Source organism: Melanaphis sacchari, unplaced genomic scaffold (genome assembly GCF_002803265.2).
Source record: "Melanaphis sacchari strain LSU unplaced genomic scaffold, SCAv2.0 Contig7_pilon_pilon, whole genome shotgun sequence".
NCBI lineage: Eukaryota > Metazoa > Arthropoda > Insecta > Hemiptera > Aphididae > Melanaphis > Melanaphis sacchari.
In genome coordinates, this window is record NW_020271560.1 from 4,296,341 (window position 1) to 4,321,901 (window position 25,561).

The 25,561-nt window shown below is 24.5% G+C and overlaps 2 protein-coding genes across 7 annotated transcripts; both read left to right on the forward strand.

The window, feature by feature from the left end:
* The first annotated feature begins 685 nt into the window (after nt 1-685).
* On the forward strand, nt 686-17,283 carry LOC112601908 (neurabin-1). Of its 6 annotated transcripts, XM_025349787.1 has the most exons (25): nt 686-925; nt 1,138-1,393; nt 4,160-4,439; nt 4,801-4,989; nt 5,962-6,157; nt 6,233-6,371; nt 6,435-6,589; nt 6,814-6,950; nt 7,584-7,604; nt 7,669-7,812; nt 8,601-8,790; nt 9,561-9,707; nt 9,771-10,031; nt 10,876-11,043; nt 11,105-11,257; nt 11,323-11,376; nt 11,549-11,701; nt 12,775-12,939; nt 14,794-14,922; nt 15,264-15,518; nt 15,617-15,821; nt 16,274-16,426; nt 16,515-16,652; nt 16,721-16,830; nt 16,950-17,283. In XM_025349787.1, the coding sequence occupies exons 2-25, from the start codon at nt 1,138-1,140 to the stop codon at nt 17,223-17,225; spliced, it is 4,074 nt and encodes a 1,357-aa protein (XP_025205572.1). In that variant the 5' UTR covers nt 686-925; the 3' UTR covers nt 17,226-17,283. The 6 variants fall into 6 exon arrangements, with proteins under 6 accessions (XP_025205572.1, XP_025205568.1, XP_025205571.1 ...); XM_025349783.1 differs by having other exon boundaries at nt 6,233-6,589; nt 7,672-7,812; XM_025349786.1 differs by lacking the exon at nt 11,323-11,376 and having other exon boundaries at nt 6,233-6,589.
* Nucleotides 17,284-20,906: 3,623 nt separating this feature from the next.
* On the forward strand, nt 20,907-25,096 carry LOC112601909 (beta-1-syntrophin). The gene is made up of 7 exons (XM_025349788.1): nt 20,907-21,416; nt 21,482-21,781; nt 22,002-22,190; nt 22,257-22,480; nt 22,972-23,320; nt 23,433-23,626; nt 24,774-25,096. Exons 1-7 carry the CDS (start codon nt 21,251-21,253, stop codon nt 24,864-24,866), a joined length of 1,515 nt encoding a protein of 504 aa, XP_025205573.1. The 5' UTR covers nt 20,907-21,250; the 3' UTR covers nt 24,867-25,096.
* The last annotated feature ends 465 nt before the right edge of the window (nt 25,097-25,561 follow it).

Here is a 25,561-nt window from a genome sequence, read left to right on the forward strand (position 1 = left end):
AATGAACTTTCCTTGTGAAAATTAAAATATGAAAACCTTTTCTCCCTGATTTCAATTAAAGTGTCACCTTTCACTTGTATTATAGCAGACAATTGACATTTTTTTACAAAATGCCCATGTACGATATTATGCATTTAAATTTTTTATTACTTAACTAAATGTTTCTGTAAGGAATAAACGTTAAACGTTTTTATGGAATATTGACATTCATTAATATTGTAATACGATTTAGGAATAGGTGTACGATAAGATTATTATTCATTGACTCTTATTTTTTATAATATAATAAATTACCATTAATTTCCAGTTTATGTATAATATCATAATCATTATTTTTATTTTCTATTAAAAAATGTTTATTTTTTTTTTAGTAAGATATAAACAGTGTTTTAATGAAAATAAGTCACTACAAATTGACCATAATATTATTATTGTACCATTTCTACCTACTATAATAGTAATGTAATCATTTTATAGTACACTCTCGTCTTTCTTTCGTAATCTTTATCCACTCTACCAAATATTAATTTTATTCTAAACCATCTCTACTATAAAATATAAATCGAAATGTATATGTCCCCTTGATCGAGATACCAGCTTATTATACTTCAATTCAACTGAAGTTGGTAATCTTTTCAATACGATAATGAAACTTTATCCCATTTTGTTGTTATCGGTTAATGTTTTGCTTTTGATGTACATCATAAGTATAGACTTACGTTGAAGTGTAGTGTGTGCAGGTCGCGGAATTCAATAACTAGTCGTTCTGAGTTCTTAGAAAAATGACTTCCAAATAGGTAGATTATTCGTGTTCTACATCACGTTTCTCTGTCCTACGAACATGTACCACAAAATACAGCGTGGACATGATTCACAGAGATGTCAAAGCGTTGGTACTGGTGCAGTTGACAACCATTTTTAAATTGTGAGTGTGCTTTTAATATTGAACTATAGTGTAACATTTTTTTTTAAATTTTTGTAACATTCTATATTTTCTTGTTAATTAAAAAAGGCTAACATTTTATGATTAAATTTAACAACCATCTGATGTCATTGTTTATAAGATAGCAAATTTAATTAAAAAATTTCGATTGCCATGTTCAAAGTATTCAATTAATATGTGATCCAAAATTATAGATGTATACTGTAACAGAAGAAAAAAAATCGATCAGAATGGTCGGACCTAAAGTATCTCAGATTGCAAACATTTTTCAACGTCCTACTGTTAATAAAGATCCAGATATAATAGTAGTCAAGCAAAATGCTTCACCTACATTAGATAATAAACTGCCAGTAAAAGTAGAAACACCTAATCAAGTGACTGTTGTAAGGACAGAAAGCCATTTAGCAAGATTTAATAATGCTAGAGCTCTTTTTGAAAAATTGGGAACAGGTATGTTTTATTTTCATTTAATTACAATATTAATATTGTATAATGATGTATATATATATATATATATTTTTTAAATTTCTCATTTATCTCTCTATGTTGACAACAATTTAGCAGTGTATTATATTATATTATTTTGTATATGATTGTGAATAATATGCTTATAGAAACAATGAAATCATGTGCGTAGAATTACATAGATATATAAGTTTACCTTGTATACATTTTTAACCATTAACAATACTGTTATTCAAATCCTAATTTTAGAAATTTTTTATGTCTTTAAGACCATATTTTTAGATTCTTTTTACAATTTAAAAGGTGTTATAAACTTATTAAATTTAAATTTGAACATTCTTTTTTTACTGTAAATTCTGTATATTTACAATCTATACAAATAAGATATAATAAGTAAGTGTGTTGACATCAAAATAACATTAATCGTATAGTAAGAAGGCTCCTAGCAGTGCCACTTAATAAGAAATTAGGGTTTTATATTTTTATTATCTTTTTTTTTTAAACATTGAGTGGGTCTCTTGGCTATTATCTTTTTAACTTTCTAAGAATAATTGAGGTAGAGGATATTCTTTTAATTAGTGGTTTAGCGTGAGCTCGAAGCTTTGAGTGAGATTTAGCTAAGTCGTTGAGGGTTGGTATATTCAGGTCTTTGTGGTGGTTTTTGTTGGTAACATACCAAGAAGTAGAGGTTATTAGGCGTAGGCTTGATGTATCTAAATACAATTTTTAACTATTAATTTCTGAGTAAGAAAACAAATGTATTAAGTTTATAATATTTAGTAATAATTTTGTATTAAATAAATATAATTTTTGTTTGGTAAATTTCTTAAAAATAAAGATTAGACATTTTAAAAAGTATATATTCTATAAGTAATGCTAATAATAATTAATATCGATTACTATAAGTTTAAATTTTATCTCTATACTTATATACTAATATTGTATTATAGTATATTATTGAAAAAATATTCTGAAATAAATTACAGTAAAAAAGGTTATAATTATTCTTCAAAAAAAAAGTTTGTATCATAACACAATATGCATTAATTGATTTTTATAGTCTAATTGTGTAATCAATCTTAGATATATTTTAAAGTAAGTATTTTTAAAATTTAGAATTTGTATAAATTGATCACTAAAAAAAAAAATGAATATCACCAATTATGTTTTTTATAAAGAAAGTAAAATCTATTTCTTTGTAAAAAAGTGGAAATATCAAATAAGTAATCAGTAATGTACTGTAATAATCAAGAATAGATTATTGTAATCTAATTGGAAGTTTTAAATTTGTATTTAATGATTAATCATTACATAGGAAAAACAATTTTGAGCAGTGACAGTGAAGCCTATATTACTAAGTATATAATAAATATATACATATTATTGTCTTATATTTAAATTGCTATTAATTATTATAGTAATTTATTTAACTATTGGTAATACGGTCTATAATATAATTAATCAATAGCTTAAAACTAAACTAAATATTTTTTAAATGCCATTGTGTATAGTAAAGTATAACATTTTATTTAAAAAAAAATATCAAATTTTTTTTATCTTTGTTTAAAATTTTAAATATTTAATTAAATTTGAAATTCGTATGTCTATAAAAAAAAATTTTGCTTAGGTACATTTATAATACATTTTTAAGTGTTGATAAGAATTACTTAAAAAAAACCTTTTATTATATTCTGAAGCCCTAGCCATGAAAATGTTATGTCTTTTTAACTGCAAAAATACTAACTAGAATTTTTCACTATTTCAACAAAATTATAACTTTCATTAATTTTCACTCATAAAATATTATGATAATTTACAACAGAATTTTTTTTATAAATTTTTTTTCAAAATTCATTTTTTATTACACAATCTTTAAAAAATATTTTTACAATAAGTGTTAGTGTTGTAGGTATTTAATGACTTAATTATATGCTTAATGAAGTGACTTTCTAGTAATGGCACTTTGGCATAGATGTGTTTTGGTTTTCAGTTAGTCAATAGGTCCTGACACCACTTATGTTTTAGATGCCTCTCAGCGTTACCAGTGATATAAGGAGTAGCTAGTTCCTTCATTATTTGTGAGTGGATTGCAGTGACTTTTGAGATGAGTATTGAGTTTTCGCAAAGAGTGTTGGTGACTTTGGAGACAAAAGAAATAGAGAGATTAGTATGACATGTGTGATTAGTGAAGACACAATATGGAGTTTTAGTGATTTAATAAAACACTTTTGACAATAAAGTTTAAATATAATTTATGTTAGAGGGTTTGGCTGAGCTTCAAGAGTTTGATCCCATAGATCCAGATGGGTTTTGGTAGAGTATTATAGATTAGTATTTAAAAAAATTGAAAATATATTTTGAGTCAAACTGTTTTGATAATTATACTATGTATAAGAAATGCTAATGTTTTTATAATATCTGTTTTTGAATCAAAACAAAATAGGAAAATTAGTTTTGTCAAAAACTGATTTTATATGTAAATTCTTGTTCACAGTAATAATTTTCTTTTGTGTTTTCCAATTTTAAAGAAAAGTACTGGAATTTTAACTATTAACCCCTTAATTTCATCTATACTTTTCATGGTTTTTATTTTTCAAAATGTATATATTATTTTACTCATAAAAAACATTTTTATTTAGATTCATTGTGTGTGCCCCTTACAGTTATTAATTTACTATTTAAGTTTCTCTGATTTATATACTTCTGATAATTAATTTTTCTAATCAGTTTATACTTTTATACTATTTTTAGGAGAAAATAAACCTACTTTGTTGGAAAAAATAAAACAGAGTAATTCTCAAGATAGCATTTGTGCTAAATCTAGATCTCCAAGTCCACCTTCAAGTAATCAAAAATCTAATGGTGTTTCTGGAAGTGCACAAAATCATTCACAATTAAATGGCAGCAAAATATTGGTAAAACCAATTAAACCTGAAAAACCTGATAAGAAACTCAACAGCCGTGAGTTAATAGAAAAACAGAAAAATTGGACATCTCATTTTTCTAAATCACCACGTTCATCCAATTCTAGGTAAATAATATCTTAATGCAATCTGTTAAATATTGTAGTGCATTTTACAAATTCTTATGTTTATTATTGAAATATCTAGATTATATTAGATGATTTGAATAATGTTTTTTTTTTTTTTTTGGTATAGTTAAGAAAAATATTAAATTATATATAATATATTATTTAAAATGTTATCTTTTGGGGTGATGCAGTTAGATCAGTCAATCTCAAAAATTCTTATGATTGATCCCTATGTAGGTTTTTAAAATTTATATGTGGTACAAAAGCCGCCTTCACCCCCCCCCCCCAACTACTAAATGACATCACTGTTGAACTATATATTATATTAATTAAGACTTATTATTTAAATTGTAATTTCTAGATATAATAGTGATCCTAGTCCTAGTGAAGTAAAAGAGTGGATGCCAAGTGTTAATTCTGATGGTATTTCTCGGACTGCCTCAACCTCATCATTATACAAAAATATTTCTCATCCTAAAAGTCCACCACCACCACCACCACCTCAAAAAGTTGATGAACATTTTAATTTAAAAGATGAAGATAATATTTTGTAAGTATTTTTTCTATAGTTGACTTTACAACAATTATTATGTTGAGTTGAACATATTTATTTTCATATTTGATTATAAAAATAACGTATTGTGTATGAAATATGATTTTTTTTTTTGAGATAACAGATTTCTTAGTTGGATTATGTTAGAAAGAATCCAAAAATGTTAAACAGCCTAAGGGTTAATTTAACAAAGTCAAATTAAAGGGAAGTCGAAGAGAATTATTTTTATGAACATATAAAATATTTAATATTCCCACTATAAACATTCCAGTAAAACTTTCAACTTTGAATTTATATTACCATCTTGATACAATATATTGGTTATACTCTGTGTCACGAGAGAAGTAATCCATGTCTCAACAAAGTTGTATTTGAATCCGTGCATCCCTCACCTATTTAACCTACTAACATTGTACGATCACAATCATTAACGATTGGTAATACAGTAAAGTGTGTATGAATGGTACATAGTGGGAAAACAGGACCATGAAACCATTGCTGCTGTCAGTCTGCATCCTCGAAACGATTTACTTCTCTTGTGGCACAGAGTATAGTAATCCTGTGTTTCAAGTTATTTGATCTAAAACAAGAAAAAAATGACTGAATAAGAGTTATTTTAAGTTGTATAAGAAGTACATTTTTTACCATTTATGGAACTTACAACTATAATTATATTTAAAATAGCTTTCATCCAATCAGTTTAGAGTATTAAAATAAAATTAAAATAATTAAAAATTGACTTAGGTATCTAAGTGTGATATCAAAAATAGTTGTTACTATTATTAACATAAAAGTATTTAATTATTACTACCCATCTTGTAAAAACCTTTTTGATTTAATCTAATGTTATCCGGTCAAGAAATTTTGTGTTATATGTAAATGATAACTACATTGTTTATAAATAGTTACAGATATATATGTTTTTATTTTATTGTATTCAACCAATTTATTATAAATTTATTAATTTAGAGACAATTCTATAATAAGTAATAACCAGATACCAGAAGAGATATCTAATAAAGAAACGATAGAACCAATTTCTGATATTAATTATTCTGCTGATGAGCAGGAGAAACACATAGAACATATTTTTGACAATGAATTAAATGCTATAACTACAGATATACATACTTCTGCGGCTATGAGTGAAGAAAATAAGTTAAATGTAAGTTTTTTATGTTTAATCTATTTGTTCAATAATAATTACAATTAAATATATTTTATTATTTGGATATTTTAGATAAGTGAACCTGAAGTTAGTAATATGGCAATTTCATTAGACTTAGATCAATATAAAAATCAAGAATTACCGGTTAGTTTAAATACCACATTTAATGTACCTATGGATCAGGATATTGAAACCATTATTAGTGACATAAGTATGAATTTAAATGAAGCAAATTCTTCCACTCCTAAAGTTCAATTTAATATTGGTGATTCAGCCAATCATCCTGCTGCTACAGTTACACCATTAGAAAGTGAAGTTGATTCTGGATTTATCTCGTCTGAAGCAGTGATTGTTCCTGAATTAAGTAAAGGGTCAATTCATTTGAATAAAAGTGATAAATTTTCTGATGACAATGATGTTGATGAAGAAGTAAATATTAATTTTTAGTTTTATGAATAATAATATATTTAACGAATTGAGGTTTGCATAATTTGTCATGCCTGCCAAACATCAGCTATATTTTTTTATTTTAAATGAGACCTTATTTAAATACGATAATGAGGAGTAAAATAAGCTGTTTATAATTGTTAATAAATATGTACTGAATTTTTTTTAAAACTCATTTTTCATTTATATTTTTGTATATATTTAAGAATAAACTAAGTCCATTGACACTGGATCTGGGAGATACAAGTATTAATAGAAGTTCAGAAAATATAATAGATATAGAGTCCTCAGGACAACCAGATATGATGACACCAGATGAAGCTGAACAATTACTTAGCACAAAGTAAGGTTTTAACTTTTTATTTGCATGTAGTATAAATATTATAGTTGATGCCCAAAACTTCCTTACAATTAATAATTTCAATATTCTCTACATTTCTCTCATATCTCTACAATAACTATCCCAATACTTAATATTCTTTCATTTACTTGGTATTATAATTCTTAGATATCTTGTAAAGTGATACATTTTTTTTTTATGACTTGATTTTAGTTACTATAATCTACTATGCTTACCTTTTATTTTTATTTAACATATTTTAATGTTTTCCTTAAATATGATTCTTCTCATTTATTTTATTGTCCATGTATATTAAATTATTAAATATTTCCTTCTTTTATCCTATATTTTTTTTACTCGGCAACTGTTCAAACTTTTTCTTATTTAAAATTTTTATATTCTTCATAAAACACTTAGTTGTTTTTTTTTTTTTTTTTGTACTTCGTTTTAGTTATTATTTGTTATAAATATTTTTTGTGATGAATAATAACCAAAAAATCTAAAAACATTTACATAGTAGTTTTTTTTGTCAATATTTCATGTGAATTGTAAATATTAATTACTTTTTTTTATTAATTTTATGATTTTATGTATTATGATTTGGCTGCATGATAATAATTTATATTTTTTTTGAAGAATTTTGGAAAAAAAGAGTATGTAAGTAGTGTTAATATTTGAATAGAATTTATAATTGCATTTATTATATATGTAATATTTTTAGTAGTCAAGATAATCTTTTGTCTGATGAAGAAGCTAAAGAGATTAAAAAATTACTATCACCTTCTGATAATGATCAATTGAATACATCTGACTGGATGAGTGAAGTTCTTTCTATTGAATCCAATGATAATGTCAATAATCAAAGGTTTGTTTTTATAAGTCGCTATAACCTAAGCATATAATTTTAAAATAAAATTTTATCAAAGCGTAGTTTTTTTTTAGTTAATTTTCCATACACCAACCAAAGATTTAAATTTTAAATTTGATTAAAAAATATTTGATTTAAAATTTTATTGAAAAATTTTTTATAAATATTTATATTATACATGGATCAGACTTACGATCCTTCAAGTCTTTGATTTTTTAGTTGATTATTAAGAAAAAAACTTCAATTTCATATCATTAAAATTAGGTGATTATTTACAAAGTTCTTTAACAATATTGTTTTACTTTTTAAATCAGAAATTTTATATAAATATACCTTTTAAATAAAGAGATCTATTTATTTTTTATTTGATATTTAAAAAATAGAAAAAATTAAAATTTTAAGATTTATCATATTAGGTTAGTTACTATACTTTGATCTTAGGCTGATAGGTTAGTTATATAACATATATTTAACAAATTGTTTTGGTAAATATTTACCATATCATATGTGTGATATACATTGATGTATTTTTAATACAAATTTGGTTTGGATTAAATTATAATATATACATAAATTCAATAATTTAAAAATATTTTAATAATGTAATTTGTTAAAAGAATTTTATAGTATAGAAAAGTGTACCTATATTTCAAATATTTTGCAAAAGATAATAATAAATAAGTCTATTTTTATTTATTGATTTTTTTTTTTACAATGAAATTATCTATTACAAGTTCTTAATAATATTAAAAAAAGTATATTATAATTAATTTTTATTATTTTAGTCAAGAAATTAATGAAGTTCATGATAATTATAACACGGATGACTTTCAAGTTGATGATTCTTGGGAGCAAAGTTATGAGACAAAAACTGACTCATTATCTGCTAATAATGAGAATGCTGAATTTGATGAATACGAAGTAGATGGTGATTTATATAAATCCAAAGAATTTATTCCTGAACCTACCAGAGAAGTAAGTTAATCCTAAATGTAAACATTTTGGAGAAACATAACTAATAATAATTTTATTAGTTGTTTACTGTACATTTTATACATGATTAAATAAAATTTAAAAATCATTCTATGTTTATGTATAACTGATTAATATTTTTTAGTGAGGTTAGAAATTGATCCAAGTATAAAAGATAGATTTTTTCTCTCAAATTTGATGTAATTGGTTCAATTTACATTATAAACAATTCTGTTTGCTGTACTGTGAATCAAAATGTTTGTTCTATTTAAGAATTTAATTATTCTAATTAAAACTTTTTTAATTCTGTTGTTTTTAAATATTTTGTAAAATTTAAAAAATATATTTTTTGATTTGGATGGATACTTTAATCCTCCAAAACACTCCTAACTTTAAAAAAAAAAACTATTAGAATTTCTAGAAATATTGATGTTTGAATAGTTAAAGCAAAATGTTTGAGAACAATAGCATATTATTATTACTAGTACTTTTTTTTTTTTTTAGTAAAGATTACTTATAATTATTTATATACAATAGCCTAAATAGTCTGTCTATCATCAATATGTGTACATTTCGAAACTAAAACTAAATTTAAAAATAAAATTTTTAAATCTCAAAAGTACAAAAAAAATATATGAATATAATTTAAGTTATAGATTATGAGCAGTTTATAATAAAAAAAAGATAATTTCAAAAATCTGAAATCAGAAGAAAAGTATTTAATTAAACATTAGATTAATTTATGTTTTATTTCAATTTAATATACTTATTAGGTTTATGAAGAAGGTGGTGTGCACTATTATGAGGATGGCCATTTTTGGATGGAAGTTCCAGGACTACCAGAACGTGATTCAGATGACGAATCTCATATTGTAGTCAAACAAAATATGAAAGTGAAATTTAGTGCTGATCCAATCAAAGTATTATTTTACTATTATAATTCATTTTTAAATTTTTATGTCATAAAATATATTTTTATTTAGGTTTATAGCACCTTTTCAATGGGTGAATACGATCGGCGTAATGAAGATGTAGATCCTGTAGCTGCATCAGCGGAATATGAATTAGAAAAACGAGTAGAGCGTTTGGATTTGATGAAAGTAATTTTATTAAAAGGTCCAGAAGGTCTTGGTTTATCAATTATTGGAATGGGTGTTGGTGCAGATACAGGTCTTGAAAAACTTGGTATTTTTGTAAAAACTATCACTCCTGATGGAGCTGCTGCTAAAGATGGCCGTATTCAGGTAATATTTGTTCTTGATGTAGTATATAATATATTTTATATTTAATTTTATGTTAAATCTTTAATAATTCTAAATTTTCCAATATAATAAAAAAAAGTTTTTTATCAACCATTACTTTTTTTTTTCGTTTTTTATGTTGACTGATATTGTATATTTTAATAACTTTTCAATATTCATTATACTTGAGTTTTGGAACTTATAAACACTTAAAAACCCAATAATATACGTCAATATATACACAACAAATAACTATTAAATTTGCATTAAAATAAGAACAATATATTAATATTTTTCATTGACTAAAAATTTATCTAAATTTAAATGAAACATTTATAACTAAAAATTGCAAGTATATAAAAGTATATTGAAAAAAAAAAATTTTAAATAACCTGATGTAAATTTGGTCATTCATTAGCCATCCAAAACATATTTAACGAGAAAAACAAATAAATAGTTTAAATATATTTTCTATACATATTTTTAACTGACTAATATTATGACAAGTATGTAAATAATAAAAACATAGGTTAAAGAAATTGTTGTTTTTAATTATTATTTTTTTTTTTTTTTTTTTTAGTTCAATTGATTATTTTATTTTATTTTTGTTGGATTATAGAAATTTGTATAATTTTTATTTAAAATACACAACAACAACAAAAGTAGAAGAATGAATACATTTTCATATTTTAAACTTCATTTAATTAATTAATTTCTTAGATTTATTTTATACACTTATATTTTAACATAAATAAGAAAGCCATGTAATCACTTTAAGATTTAAATTCTAAATTTAATAATAACTGAAAATACAAAATTAATTTTTATTATTTTAAATTTAATTTAGGTTAATGATCAAATAATTGAAGTTGATAACAAATCTTTGGTTGGTGTTACACAAGCTTATGCAGCCTCTGTTTTAAGAAATACTTATGGTCAAGTTAACTTTGTGATAGGAAGAGAAACTGATCCTGAGAATAGTGAAGTTGCTCATCTTATTCGCCAGTCATTAGAAGTAAAGTCATTTTTATTTTAAAAAAAAGGAAAAGTAATAAACTTTTTAATATGTTGAAAAGGCTGATAAAGAAAGAGATACTCAACGACGTCAGCTTGAACATTCGTTAAACCAAAAATTCTTTGGTAATGATCGAACAGAATCTTCTAGTGAAGACTTGAGTAAAACTGATGAAACTGATACTGTTCAATCTTTACGTGAATTATTACAAGAAGTATGTTGTTAAAATAAATATGTATATTTTTTTCAATATTAGATGTACATAATTGAATTTTACAGAGTCGATTAAATGTAGCTAAAGCTGAAGACGAAGTTAGCAAACTGAAAACCAGGGTGAGAGTTTAATTTGTACTCTCTGGTTTCCTCTGGCTTACTTAACCAGTTGCTAACATTTAACATACTTGGTTTACTAATATTCATGCATACATTTAACATATTTAAAAAATATTAACATATAATGTCAATCATTATTTAATATTTTAATATTTATTTTTAAAATGTTTAGGTAGAAGAATTGGAATGGAATGGTGCCAATAATAAAAAAGAAATTGCTGATAAACTTGTACAATCTGGACTACACTTAAATGAGTTGGATAAATGTTTATATGTTGCAAGAAGAGATAAAGAGACTTATCAAGGAATGTTACAAACATCAGAAGTAATAATTTCATTTTTAGTATTTTTTTAATAATTATAAGTAAGAAAAAATATTTTAGGTATTAATAATAATAATTACTATTAAACTTAGTTTTCTCGAGTTCAATAGTAAATGTTACATGACATTGTTAACTATCAATTGATAGTTATTATCATAGCTATGTGTAAATATTATACATATATTGAAAAATTGGAAAATATTACTGTAAAATTATATGTAGCGATAGAATTGCTTATATTTTTGAGAAAAATGCTTATTATTATGTACCTAAATAGGAAAGTCTATTAAATTTGTTAAAAGATATTTATATTTATTTTATTTTATCTAAGTTTTTTAGTTAATAAAAAATTTACATTTTCCTACAAATTAGAAAAATTAAAAAACAAACTACTTTTTTTTTAAAGCTATTTATAATTTCCTCTAAATGTCATTAAATACATAAATAATAGGCTTAAAAAGTCAAATATAATACATTTTCTTTGAAATGATACATTTTAAGAGGATATTTTGTATTTTTTATCTTCTTTTTTATAAGTTCACATTCAGCTATTCATGTTTGGCTTGGTTAATTTTATTATTAAAATAAGAATAATTTGACTTATGATAACAACATTCTTTATTTATTAATTTGTTAAATTTCTTATGTTTTCAATTATTAAGTAATTAATAAATATGTAAAATATTGCAAGTTAAAAATACCCTTAACTTACTTTAAATAAATATGAAGTACTTAACCCCAATTTTTGTTTAAAGTATATTTATTTTCAAAATAACATTATGACAATAAATAATTGATTTTTATTATAGATAATATTTATAATAATTTTATTATGGAAATATTTATATAATTTCTCTGTAATAAGTTATAACTATTGGTAAGATATGGAGTGTAGTTTTTGATCTATTCTTATTTGTCAAGCATTAAAATTGTTTTTTTAAAGAATTTATTGTAATCTAAAATTATTTACAATTTTATTTCCAATAACATACTAACATATATTTTTCAAAAATATTGACCATTTTTGAGGTAAACATTGTAAATAATAGTATTTAAAGTATATATTTTGATCTAGGAACGTTATGTAAACTTAGAAAAAAAATACATAAAATTGAAAAAAATTCTCAAAGAGTTCCAACAACGTGAAGCTGACCTTTTACACCGAGAAGAATATTATTTGCAAGTGTTACAAGAAAAAGACACAGAATATAATGCTTTGGTTAAAGCTCTTAAAGATCGAGTAAGAGTTCAATAATCATTTATCTTAAAAGTATATTAGTTCTTCTGATCCTCCATTTACCTGTATTTCTATCTATATAAGATTCAAAGATAAATCTAAGAATTTTCCTTTGAATATTTAAAGGTTATTCTGTTGTACCTTGTGGATGTCGTCGTGTGTTTCACATTCATTCATACTTCATCCCAGGTTATATCAGGGTTCTATATACTTGCACCGTATAGCTCTTAAGACAGTATTCTTGACTTAATGTCTTTCTCAACTCAAAATAACATCTGTTGCCTACCTGTGTTTTGTTATTCTGAATTATGAATGTAACCTATGTACTCAAGCCCTTTAACTTTTTTAAATGTATATGTACCTACTTCAAAGTAACAATTGATTTCCTTTGTCAGAATTGTTTTATATGCTATCATATTATATTCTGTTTTTTCAATAATAATTTCCAAACCAATTAGTCTAATATTGTACTATGTCTGTCATTAAACCAACTATTCCTAGCAATCTTCTTTGCATAGCATTTTCACAGATGTTATTGAACCTTGGTTTTTTTGTTTGACAGTCTCTACCCATCATCTCTTTTTTCATATCTTGAATTAAATTCTTCCAGATTTTCTATCTTTCTTTAATTTCTTCATTTTCTTCTATTAAATGTTGACATTTTTATATTTTTACTTATTAATGCTATGAAATTTTCCCTAATAGTAGGTTCTATAGTTTTTAAACTTCATACCGCCCTCTGGCTTTCATTTTTCTTGTATTACATGTCTTTTAAATATAATTTATCTTGCCTATCACTAACATGTGGTCTAAGTCACAGTCCATTCCTAGTGCATTTGTTACGTCTAGTCTTGTAATTATAAACCTTGAATTTATCATGTGATTTATGTGATTAACATACTTTTCGTCAGGAAATCTCTAAGTACCTTTGTGGATATCTCTGTGTGAGAACATAGTGCTCTTTCTTCTAAAGTCTCTTTCTATAACAAATTGTATGAGTCTGTATTCATCGTCATTTGATACTTAGTATAAACGATGATTGCCTAAAATGAGTCAGAGATAGATTTCCTTCCCAATTTTTCCATTTTAAACTTAAAGTAATTTATATGTTATTTACTATTATTTGTGATGTTTTTAAGTGATAGTAAAATTTGTTTTATTCTTCTTCTCCTTTAAACTCTATTGGGGCATGCAGATTTATAAATTCCACATTAAATAATTTGTCTTTTATCATCAGTACCGTGATTGTTGAGCCAATTAATTTTAAATACACCAATCCTATAACCTTCCTATGATTTCATATTTAGAGTAGGAAAGAAGTGTTTTTTAATTGCATAGATTTAGTATCATTTCATCTTGCAAAAATTCCAAATTGATATTTTTCCACCTCATCTACCAATATGGTCTCGTAAGCACCATGTTTGAAAAATGTTCTTATAATCCAAGTACCTATACATAAAGCAGAGTTCCAATTTACCAGTTTGAGTCCAGTGATCTACTGATCCAAGGCATAATATTTGTATTTTAAACACAATTGTTTTTTTCAAGGTAGGGTTGTTAGTTCTACACTTAACTCCAAACATGGAGAACCAAACTATCTCTAATCACTTAAGGTCAGGGAAGAGCTTTTGCAGTGCATTCAGTGATAAGAGAACCACATTCCCTAATTCCAATTGAAAGTGTATTAGTGTATTTAAAAATATTTTGATATGCAATAATACTTTTACTATAAGATTCCTATTACAGAATATTACATATTCTTTCCATCCTATAAATTTTATGTTATATATTTACTATCAACTATGATATAAGATTATAAGAATTAAAAAAAAAAAATTATTTAAATTTTGTTTTTAGGTAATACAAGTTGAACACGAATTATTAGATACTCAACGACGGGCTGGTTTTCCAGTCCAACTACCTCAAAATACTACTAGCACTAGTCATTATTTAACTACTTTGACACCACTTGTCAAAAAAACAAAAGTTAGTACTTATATAAATAAAAGTAATACAGAATATATAGGTTATTTCTGAAAAAAATAAATTACCATTCATAGCATATACACTATTAATATTCACAATTAATACAAATTTTTGTGTACAATTCTTATTCTACAAGAGGGACATTTTATTAATTTAAAAAATATTGTTTTATACAAATTAATAATATGACGTGTGAATATTCAAACAAATTAATTAATTAAAAGAAACAATATCAAAGATTTTTTTCACTTTTATTTTTATTTGTGTATTATACATATTTCCCTTTTATATTGAGAATAATTGAATAAAATTATTATTGATTTTTTAAATGATTTATTTAGGTTAATCCTGTTTTACCATTACTTCAACAACTTGGAGCTGATTTATCAGAAACAGAAGACTGCTTTGAAGATGAAAAAGTTGCTACTGTTGAACGAAAATTACCTATAAAAGAAGAATTAGATCGTGCTGTTCCTCCACATGAACTTTTAGATGTATCTTTATCAAAGAGTAAAGCTGAGTTAGCTGCAAGAGGTCTTGTTACACGACAATTACCAACCAATGCTATTCGTAAATCTTTATCTAATAGCAGCTTAGTAAGTATTATATAAATTTTTATCGTTAAATAATATTGTTTCTGTGCATAAACAAATGTATTATATTGTATATTTTAACTTAAAATATTATATTTTAGGATTATAATAATGAAGAAGTAAAGCGCACTGAAGACTCATTAGCTGTAGAATCTACTATTGAGTCAAAAGATGTATCAAATGTTGAATCTATTGTTCAGGAACAAAAACAAATGCCGCAGTATGCATCTGTTCAAAAACCACCACATCATCATCAAACTGATCAATTTTTGGCTCGTATTCAACAATCAACACATTGTCGTAATTGTAAGTGTTTGCAAACAACTTAAGGTATTCTCGTCGTATGTGGTCTACCTTAAAATTATACACGTTATGTACTGTCTACTACACCAATTCTTTGTGTAATAAGTGGTCTATAAATTATATTAAAATATGAATTAATACATAAATGTATAAATATTGTTTAGTTGAACATTATTCAATAATACATGTCCAATCACATAACAATTAAATTTTTATTTAAAAAAAAATATCATGTATTACAATGTACGACAATCTATCTCGTATGATTACAATTATTACTAAACCCATGTTATAATATAGTATTATATATTATCAAAGATAATTGAGATAAGATCATTATCATTGTTAAATTGGTGGGAAAGACTTGTTAAAAGGTAAGTGTGTGGTAGACCGTTAATAACAAGAATATTCAATATACAGTTTTATTAATAGTTATAAAAACATGTGATCTCTAGTAAATGGTCCTCCACCATCATTAGCTGAGCAGCTTAAGATTGTACTTGCTGAACGTGAATCACGTTTGTCTGAATCAAATAGTTTATACTCTTCTGATCATAACAGTTCAACAAGTTCCTTTGCTGATGAAATTAGAGAAGCTAGCTTAAATTGTAAGTTTACCAATTTAGATTGTATACTACAATAACAAAATTAGGATGCTTAAAGGATTGTATAACAAATAATGTTTGTATGATTTAGTAAAAAAAGCCAATACTCAGTGGCAACATACTAACCAGTTGCCTCAAAGTTCCCCATCATCAGTATCATCATCTGAAAGTGTGTCTCCTGGTCATTATGCTTCTGATTTAAATAACTCTAAAGCAATTGGATCAACTGGTATAATTAAATAGTTTTAAAACTTATTACATTTTATAATCTATTAAAATTATTATATTTTTTTTTAGATTCAATTGACATATGGACTCCTCCTCAATCTGCAGATAGTTCAATAACTGAGCGAAAAAATTCTCATGTTTGGCATAATGCACCTGTACACGAATGGTCTAAAGAACAAGTAAGAATTTCTTACTATTTATTTTTTTTTTTTTTCTTATTATTAGTAGTATATGATTTATGCTTATAGTGTACAATTATTATTATATAATGTTTTATAATGCAATTTATTAATTCTAGGTGTGTCAATGGTTATTAGCTTTGAGCTTAGAGCAGTATATATCAAAATTCATGGAACATCAAGTATCAGGTATTGGTCTTTTGAATTTAGATACTAAAGACTTCAAAAATTTTGGTATTATTGGTGATGACAAGAACCGACTTAAACGCAAACTTAAAGATCTTAAAGCACAAGCAGAAAAAGAAAAACGTCATACAGAAAAAGAGCGAAAAGAAAAAGAACGATTACAGAGAAAAGCTGAAAAACTTGCTGAAAAAGCTAGTAAACGTAAATAACTTTACCTTAAAGTATTTTTGTCTTTGACTTCTAGTCTTTAGTGTAAGTGTTAAGTTTTTTCTAAGGAAAAAAATTTACAATTAATGAATGTAACATTTTGTACATTAATTAATGTATAGCAATATATATTTTCCCTCTTAAGATACCTTTAATTATTGATACGTCTGAAGCCTACTTATTAACAATTTTTCATGAGTAGAATCAAATATATTGCTCATTACATTTAAGTATTTAATTTATTAGCAGTATTAGATAAAAATTATGTATACTATTTATTTATTTTTATTTGTTTAATAAAAATATTTAACAATTTTTTTTTTTTATAGTTCAACATTTTATACTGTAGAATTTAGATAATACTAATACACTAGGCCTTATAAGTTTTTATTTTATTTAAAAATAAGTATAACTTGATGTTTGTCAATAATACTATTCCAGATTTATTTTCTTATAATCAGTGAATAAAACATTAATTTTTAGAGGAAATTTTTACCTAAATTAGGTATCCTGCTTTTCTAGTCGTTCTATATACTTAACTTATGTTGAAAAAATACTTTTTGTATTTAAAATTCGTAGAATATTGTTTTTTTTTTTATTATTTATTTACCAATAGTATGATTTATATATTCTAATTCATTTCAGTTATTGACTGAAATTTTATTTAATAATCACATGGGCAGTTAAAATTGTCTTAAATTAAACATTTTGAGGATTATATGTTAATATCCGAATTTATAAAAAAAAAAAAACATTGATATATACAAGTATTTATTTCAAAATAAAATTTTAAAATATTAATTTTTGCATTCTTCAAATATCAGAATAAAAAATATCTTAACACATTATAATCTTAATAGTAATTATTCAATTATAGGTAAATTAGATATAATTCAATTAACATTAATTAATCATTAATGTAATAGATTATAAATGTTAAAATTATCTACATTTTTTGATAAATTAATTTTATGATCATTGTATAATTATTGTTTATTAATACCATAACATTATTGAGTAATTTGTTATACTTAAGACACTTTTTTTATATAACTTGTTTTTAGTTTTTTTTTTTTTAATTTTATATTTTAACATTTTTCTTAAACTAAAATGTAAGATCAATGTATCATATGGTTACAATCATTGGAGTATGTCTTTAAGCATGTTTAAATAAAAAAATATGGTGTTATTTATATTAATATTTTTTAATTTGTTGTAGAATTTTGCAAAGGACAAAATCCACCAATTTTAAGAATGAATTTTTATTTATGTTTGACCCACAAAAATAAATTTAATTTACACCATTATTGAATTAATTTAAATTTTAAATACTATATAAAAATAAATAAGTTTTAACTATTAAAAAATTAATTTCTATCATATTTTCATGATAATTAAAAAATCATACATTTAAAGAATAAAAATGACCTTCATTTAACAAGTTGTATATTTGTATAATTAATTTTAGCCTTAAATTGGCAAAAATAATGTGCATTATTAAAATAAAATTTAAACATTAAATTAATAAAAATTGGTGTTAATGGAGTTCATATTTTACATGTTAAAAATTAATCCCAGTAAAATGAACATGTTTTTTACGCGTAAAATATCAACTGGTAGAATTTACAAAGGAAGTTTAATGGTAAAATCAATGACATTTTCAATTACTCCAGCAATGGTGTTGTTCAAATTTTATTTTTTTATGAGGTGCTAATTCTAGAATTGGCTGAATCACTTAAATAACCTTTTGTGTTTGAAAAATATAATAAATAATTGTATTTAAAAACCGATTGAATAATCTAATGAAGACAAAATTTTCAGTTTTTCTTCAAGATCATTTATAATCATATTAGATAAGCACATGGAAATTTGGAAAATTAACTTCTAATAGTATATAAAAAGTGTTAAATTTCTCATCTTACCAAATGAAACAGACATAGATAAAAATGTAAAAAAAACAACTATTCTTGTTTTATTTAAGTTTAATTTTTAGGTTTTGTACCAATAATTGAGAAAATTATTGATTTTATTAGGTTTAGTTTTGTGAATAACATTGAAGAATGATAAAGCTTAAAAAATGCGTTGTTAACTTATTCATTATTTGTAAGACATTGAGTAAATTTAATATCCAAATTCTCTATTTTTTCTGTAAGTACTGTATGCAGCTTATCTATGTGTAAAAGGACTAATTTAAATTAAAATAATTGGATATTTTTTAATTAGTAATCACTAATAAAAATTATTACACTATTATTTCCAAATGAAAAAATGATAATATGTTTATTCAAAAAATATTTTTAAAGTGTTGACAAAAAGTCAAAAACTAATTGGGTACAGTATTATTTAAAAAAAAAAGATTTATTAATAATTTATTTAATTTTTCATTTTTGCTTTGTGGTTCAGAAGGTTATAAACGATCAATGTATAATTGTTTTTTAGGCATGAGTTGTATTCACTGTTTAACTTTTCAATTCTTTTTTTTTTTATTATTATTATTTATTTACTGTCTGTAATAACTATCAATGCAACCTCATTAATCATATAGCAATTAGCATCAATGCTCAGTCATTGATTTCATATTTTACAGACTACCAGACTAAAACCTCTACAATTCTTTTTTAATATACAATGAAAAAATAATGTGGTAGATTGATAGGTATCTAATGGTGCTCATTAAGTATAGTGGTTAGTGATTACTACCCATAGACCATGGCCATTTGAAATGTTAATTAAATAATTTGAATATTAGGTATAGAACTAATTTTTTTGTTTGACTTGTTTTAATTCAAAATCTAATTTCATATAGTTATTAATCACTTTATCACTAAAATTCATGTAATATACATATTTATTTCTATTTTAATTCGAAATTTTTGGTAAAAAGAAAAAAAAGTTGCTGAAAATCTGAATTTAAAATATTACATTATCAGACTTATTGTTTTGTACAATTATGACAAAAAAAAAGAACTGTTGTACAATAAGTTATTTTATATAATTTAAAAATTAATATTAAATTTTCGTTTGATGCATGGCTAAATAAACTGAATATTTATTTGAATACTCAATGGACGACAATAAAATAACGCACGGCCGTGGTTTACACATTATAAAGATAATAATTTTTATCTATAATATTAATAGTATAATTAATAATTATATAAATATGGTATGAATTATAGTTTACTGATAGAACACAGATCATTAACATCGCCACCGTCCACGCAGGCAATCGGGTATTCGATATTATATTATCATAGTCCAAAACATACATAAGACTAATTAAAACATAACAAATTGCTTTCAATTTCTGTCTGTAAAACGTAGAATTTACTCAACGTAGATAATGAACGTACGCTACTGAGTACAGACTACAGACCACAGCAGAATCGATTAATTTTAATAACTCTGCCCACAAACCACGATGGACGTTTTACCGTATCGGTATGACTTTAAAGTTTTAAATTTGTTTGTATGCATAGACTATAGTTGTATAGTCTGTATATCTTTACACATAAATACTCCAAGATATACCTATATAATATTTATGATTCGTCCGTGACTGTATTATTATGGCCAATACGATCGCAGTGTGCACTATGCGCTACCGCCTACCAGTCACAACGATGCCAATACTAATGATAACATTTCGATTTTTGACAGAAAATGATTCAGTTGACGTGTAGATAGCGGTTGACGTGGTTCGCGCAACTGATTAGTGATTACTGAATGTAACCCACCTTGTACATAAATTATTTAGGCTAATTATTATTGTTGTGAAAGTTTTGATTTTGAACAGTTTCGAAATAGATGCAATGCGTGGAATATTGTTTTAATATCACCTTAACGATCCGGCCTCCTGGTAAATCCACGAGAAAAACCATCATGCCTAACTAATAATATTAACATCTTATTATTTGACCGTGCTCGTAAAATGTTATCCATCATATTAATTGTACCGCGCAAATATTTGTATTTAATATGAGATGAAGATTGAATATCTTTCGTTCAAAAAATTAGATTAATCAGTATGAGTACAATTGGTTATGGTCGTTCCAGCGTTCTGGAAACGTATGTGCGTGGCCAGTGGTATAAGGTATATGTGACGTTGGAAGATGATTATATATGCATAAGTTTGGATGAAACCTATGAAAATTGTACACCTGTTAATGGATCTTTAAATAATAACACCTTAGGTAATTTTAAATTTTATACTATCTTTTAGTAATAGTATTTCAACTTTGTAAAATTTGCGTTACAGATTCTTCGGGAAGTCACATTGATTGTGTTGATGTACCAGATTCTGTTGCTAACCAGAAACGCCTAATACGTGTAGTAAAGACGGATAGCAATGGCTTGGGAATTTCCATTAAAGGTGGACGTGAAAATAAAATGCCAATTCTTATATCTAAAATATTTAAAGGAATGGCTGCTGATCAGACTGAGCAGCTTTATGTAGGTGATGCTATACTATCTGTTAATAAACAAGATTTAAGAGAAGCTACACATGATGAAGCTGTTAAAGCACTTAAACAAGCTGGAAAAATTGTTGAATTAGAAGGTTAGTATGATATTATTACACTATATTAATGTATTATTGTACATTTAAATTATATTTTAATAAAAAAAATAATTGTTGTGATTTAAAAATACTTATATTTTTATGAAATAAGTTAAAACAACAGCAATGATATGTTTTTAATTTTTAAATTTTATTTAATTTAAAATATTTAAAAAAATGAAATAGGTTTAATCCTTAGAATTATTCATTATTATTTTAGTTAAATATTTGCGGGAAGTAACTCCATATTTTAGAAAAGCTACTATCATATCAGAAGTTGGATGGGAATTACAACGAGGATTTTTATCATCAAATTCACCAATTCATCGCTCTCCACAAAAGCCTGATGCTCGTTATTTGCCATTGCAACTTTGTTGTTTAACTAGAAATTATAAGCATCATGATCCTGGTATTTATTCTAGTATAATAATGTTAGTTTTTTATTTAAAATTTATAACTTTTACACACTTTTTAGAAAATAAAACTATTGAACTACATTCACCAGATGGTGTACATTGCTGTATATTAAGAACTCAAGAAGCTAGTGAAGCTACTTGTTGGTTCAATACTCTTCATTGTGCTATAAATGCTTTATCTTTAAAAGCATTACACGATGCAAATAAAGTATTAGCAAACATAATGCCTATGCTTGGTCAAATTCATCATATTGGATGGTTATTTAGAGTTAATAGAAATGAGGTTAGTTTATTTTATTTTATTTTAATTCTTGATGTTAAAATTGGTATACTGTAAAGTGTTAAATCAGGGATTTTCTCTTAGTAGATTTTTTGAACACATGAATTATTTCACCAGGAAAAATATTCTTTAGTGGAAGTTGTCTAAATTTTATTTTTAATCGTGATAACTGATTATAATCTTTAATTTTGTTCTAAAATATATTTATTTAAATTTTTTTTTATTTTTTTACTTTAAAGTTGTATTTATGATCTATAGAATATAGATACTTTAAATTTGCAGTAAATTAAATTAAAATTTTTTTTTGAAAGTTATTAATTTATATGCATCTTATTTTTAAAATTGTTATATTAAATTTTTAATTAACTCATGTGATGTGGTTCATATAAATAAATGACTTACCTGACGTACTAGAACGTTCATAACTATTAGAAAAATTTAATATCTTGTTTAATATTTATTGATATATTATTTAATAATGTTAAAACTTTTAGAATGGTTGTTTACGTAGCATAAGTTCAGAAGAAGAATTCACAGTAAATGACAAATGGCAATCAGTATTTGGAGTGGTTACTAGCAAAGAATTACGATTGTATGAAGTTGCCCCCTGGAGTCCAGATGCTTGGTCTGCTCCACTCTTTGTTTGTTCACTTTTATCTACAAGGCTGATGAATTCATCTCGTAACTCAGATTTAATCACATTTAGTATAAGATGTGGTACAGAAGAAGGTATCATTACTAATCGATTTAAAGTTGATACTCAAAGAGACCTTGCAAGTTGGGCTAGAGCAGTAATTCAAGGTTGCCATAATTCTGTAGCAAATAGAAGAGAAGTAAATTGTCGTAAGTACTTTAATGTCTAATGTATTAGTTAACATAGCTGAAAAAAGTTTGATTGTATTGTTTATTTTATTATTTATAATTTTAAACAAAATGAGTCAATAATTATACATAGGATGTTTATGGTATGGAAAGCCAGCACAATTATCAATTCACTATGAGAATGGATTTACACTAATTGAATCAAAAACTGGATCAGTAGGCCGTGAACCAAAGAAATTATGGAGTTATCCGTTTGATAGATTAAAAATGTCTTCTGATGATAATAACAGATTACTTTGGCTGGATTTTGGTGATAATGTGGATATAGTAAGTATTAATTAATAATAAGACGAATTATAGAGATGAAGGCAGTGGTGTGCCAAAATAGGTTTTTTTTCAGACAGTTGCTCCTTGAGACCAAAATTGGTGGGTATAGATCCCTGGGTACTGAACAATGGATTTATGCGATAAAAAGTTTTTAATAGTAATATTTATACTGTTGAGAAAAAAAAAAGTAGATTAAAAGCTGTGGGTACATAGGTGGTCTCAACTGGTAGTTTGCCCAAGGTCTAAAAATTATTCAGCACGCTATTGGTTGAAAGTATTAGATATGGTTTTAAATTAATTTATATTAGGCTATTATCAAAACAACAATAATGTATATTTATTAACATTAATGACAGTAACTTATTACTTATTAATTATAACAGTTTTTGCAATGTTATGTTTGTAGAATTTTAGAGTACACTCATTGAGGGTATGCAGCTATCAAGCATATTGATAAAAAGAAAATATTTTATTTAAGTTAAATTTTTTTTTTTTTATATAGAATCAAAATTTTTATTTACAATCTGTATTAATACGTTATACAATAAGTAAATTAGATAGTATTTATATGATGAGAAAAGAAAGTCTATTGGTAGCATTCTGTAGAAAATATTTTTAAGCAGAGTGTGGGGCCTAAAACAAATTCCTTTTAAGGCACCTGGATGGGTTACTTGAAATGTATTTAAATGAAAAATATATGTGTATTTTTGTAAAAGATTCATGGCAAGTTCGTTTAAAGTTGGAATGCAAACGTCTTTATGCAGTGGGTTGATTATTATGTATCAGGGAGCTTCTAATATTAAGTGTAGGCATATAGACTAAAATATTTGTATTGTTTTAATGTTGGACAGTTTGTTAATCAATTTTAAAATGTAATATGTCACTATTCTTTAGTGAAATAACATAAATTCATAGAATTCACAATGAAGGATCTTGCAATATATAAAGAGTCATAAGAAATGAAATGTACAGCTATTTGTTTGAATTATAAATTATTTTAAGTATTAAAATCCAAAAATTAGGTTTAAAATTAAGTTAATGTTGTTGATGTTAAAATAACTACAGAGTACGAATTATTTATTACTTTATCTCAATTTATTGTAATAAATTATACTCACTGAATTAATATTAAATTTATTTATTTTAGGAAATAGACTTGGAGTGCAGTCCAAAACCATTAGTGTTCATTTTACATAATTTTCTATCTGCTAAAATCCATCGGCTTGGTTTATATGCATAACTGAAATATTCTTTAATATAAATGGATTAACGTTAAATTTATCAATTATTTTCATGCTATCTAATTAAAACTAAAAACTATTCCACTGACTATTTAAATCAATATTAATATTTGTTATAATTGCATTTATTGACCCTAAACTTTAAGCTCAATAACAATTACATATTTATTAATTTTAATGTAGAATACAAATGTATTATTTAGTTTTGTTGAATTTAATTATTATTGGTAGTGGAATATTATGATTATATTAAAATAAAAATGTTATTGTATAAGTATTTTTTAATTTAATACAATGTAATTAAACCTAAATTAATTTCAAAGTAACAGGGTGCTGTGGCACCATAACATGCACACACATTCCTACACTTGAAATATGGTAACTTGTCTGTGATAATTTGTTTTTATTTCGTTGAAAATATAAATGCTATTGTGTATATCATATATGTGTGTATGTTAGTGTGTCTATGTGTCAAATTTGTTTTTATCAAAATAAAAGTGTCAATTTTTTTTTTTTTTTTACTTGGGATTTAAAAAATCGCAAATAATTACTAATAAATGTTTTTTTAACTATCATAAAATATTGATAACTATTCTATTTGTATATTTAATTATAAATTAATTTTATCATTAATATTGACTGCTGTTAAAACATTTCTTTTGTTGTTTAATTATTTTGTTTTGTATGTATAGTC

Coding starts and splice junctions, on each gene's coding strand:
- LOC112601909 (XM_025349788.1), top strand. CDS start 21,251: ATGAGTACAATTGGTTATGGTCGTTCCAGCGTTCTGGAAACGTATGTG. Junction 23,321..23,432: donor TAGAAGAGAAGTAAATTGTC/GTAAGTACTTTA, acceptor AATTATACATAG/GATGTTTATGGTATGGAAAG. Junction 23,627..24,773: donor TTGGTGATAATGTGGATATA/GTAAGTATTAAT, acceptor TATTTATTTTAG/GAAATAGACTTGGAGTGCAG.
- LOC112601908 (XM_025349782.1), top strand. CDS start 1,138: ATGTATACTGTAACAGAAGAAAAAAAATCGATCAGAATGGTCGGACCT. Junction 6,590..6,813: donor ACAATGATGTTGATGAAGAA/GTAAATATTAAT, acceptor TATATATTTAAG/AATAAACTAAGTCCATTGAC. Junction 15,519..15,616: donor CTTTATCTAATAGCAGCTTA/GTAAGTATTATA, acceptor ATTATATTTTAG/GATTATAATAATGAAGAAGT.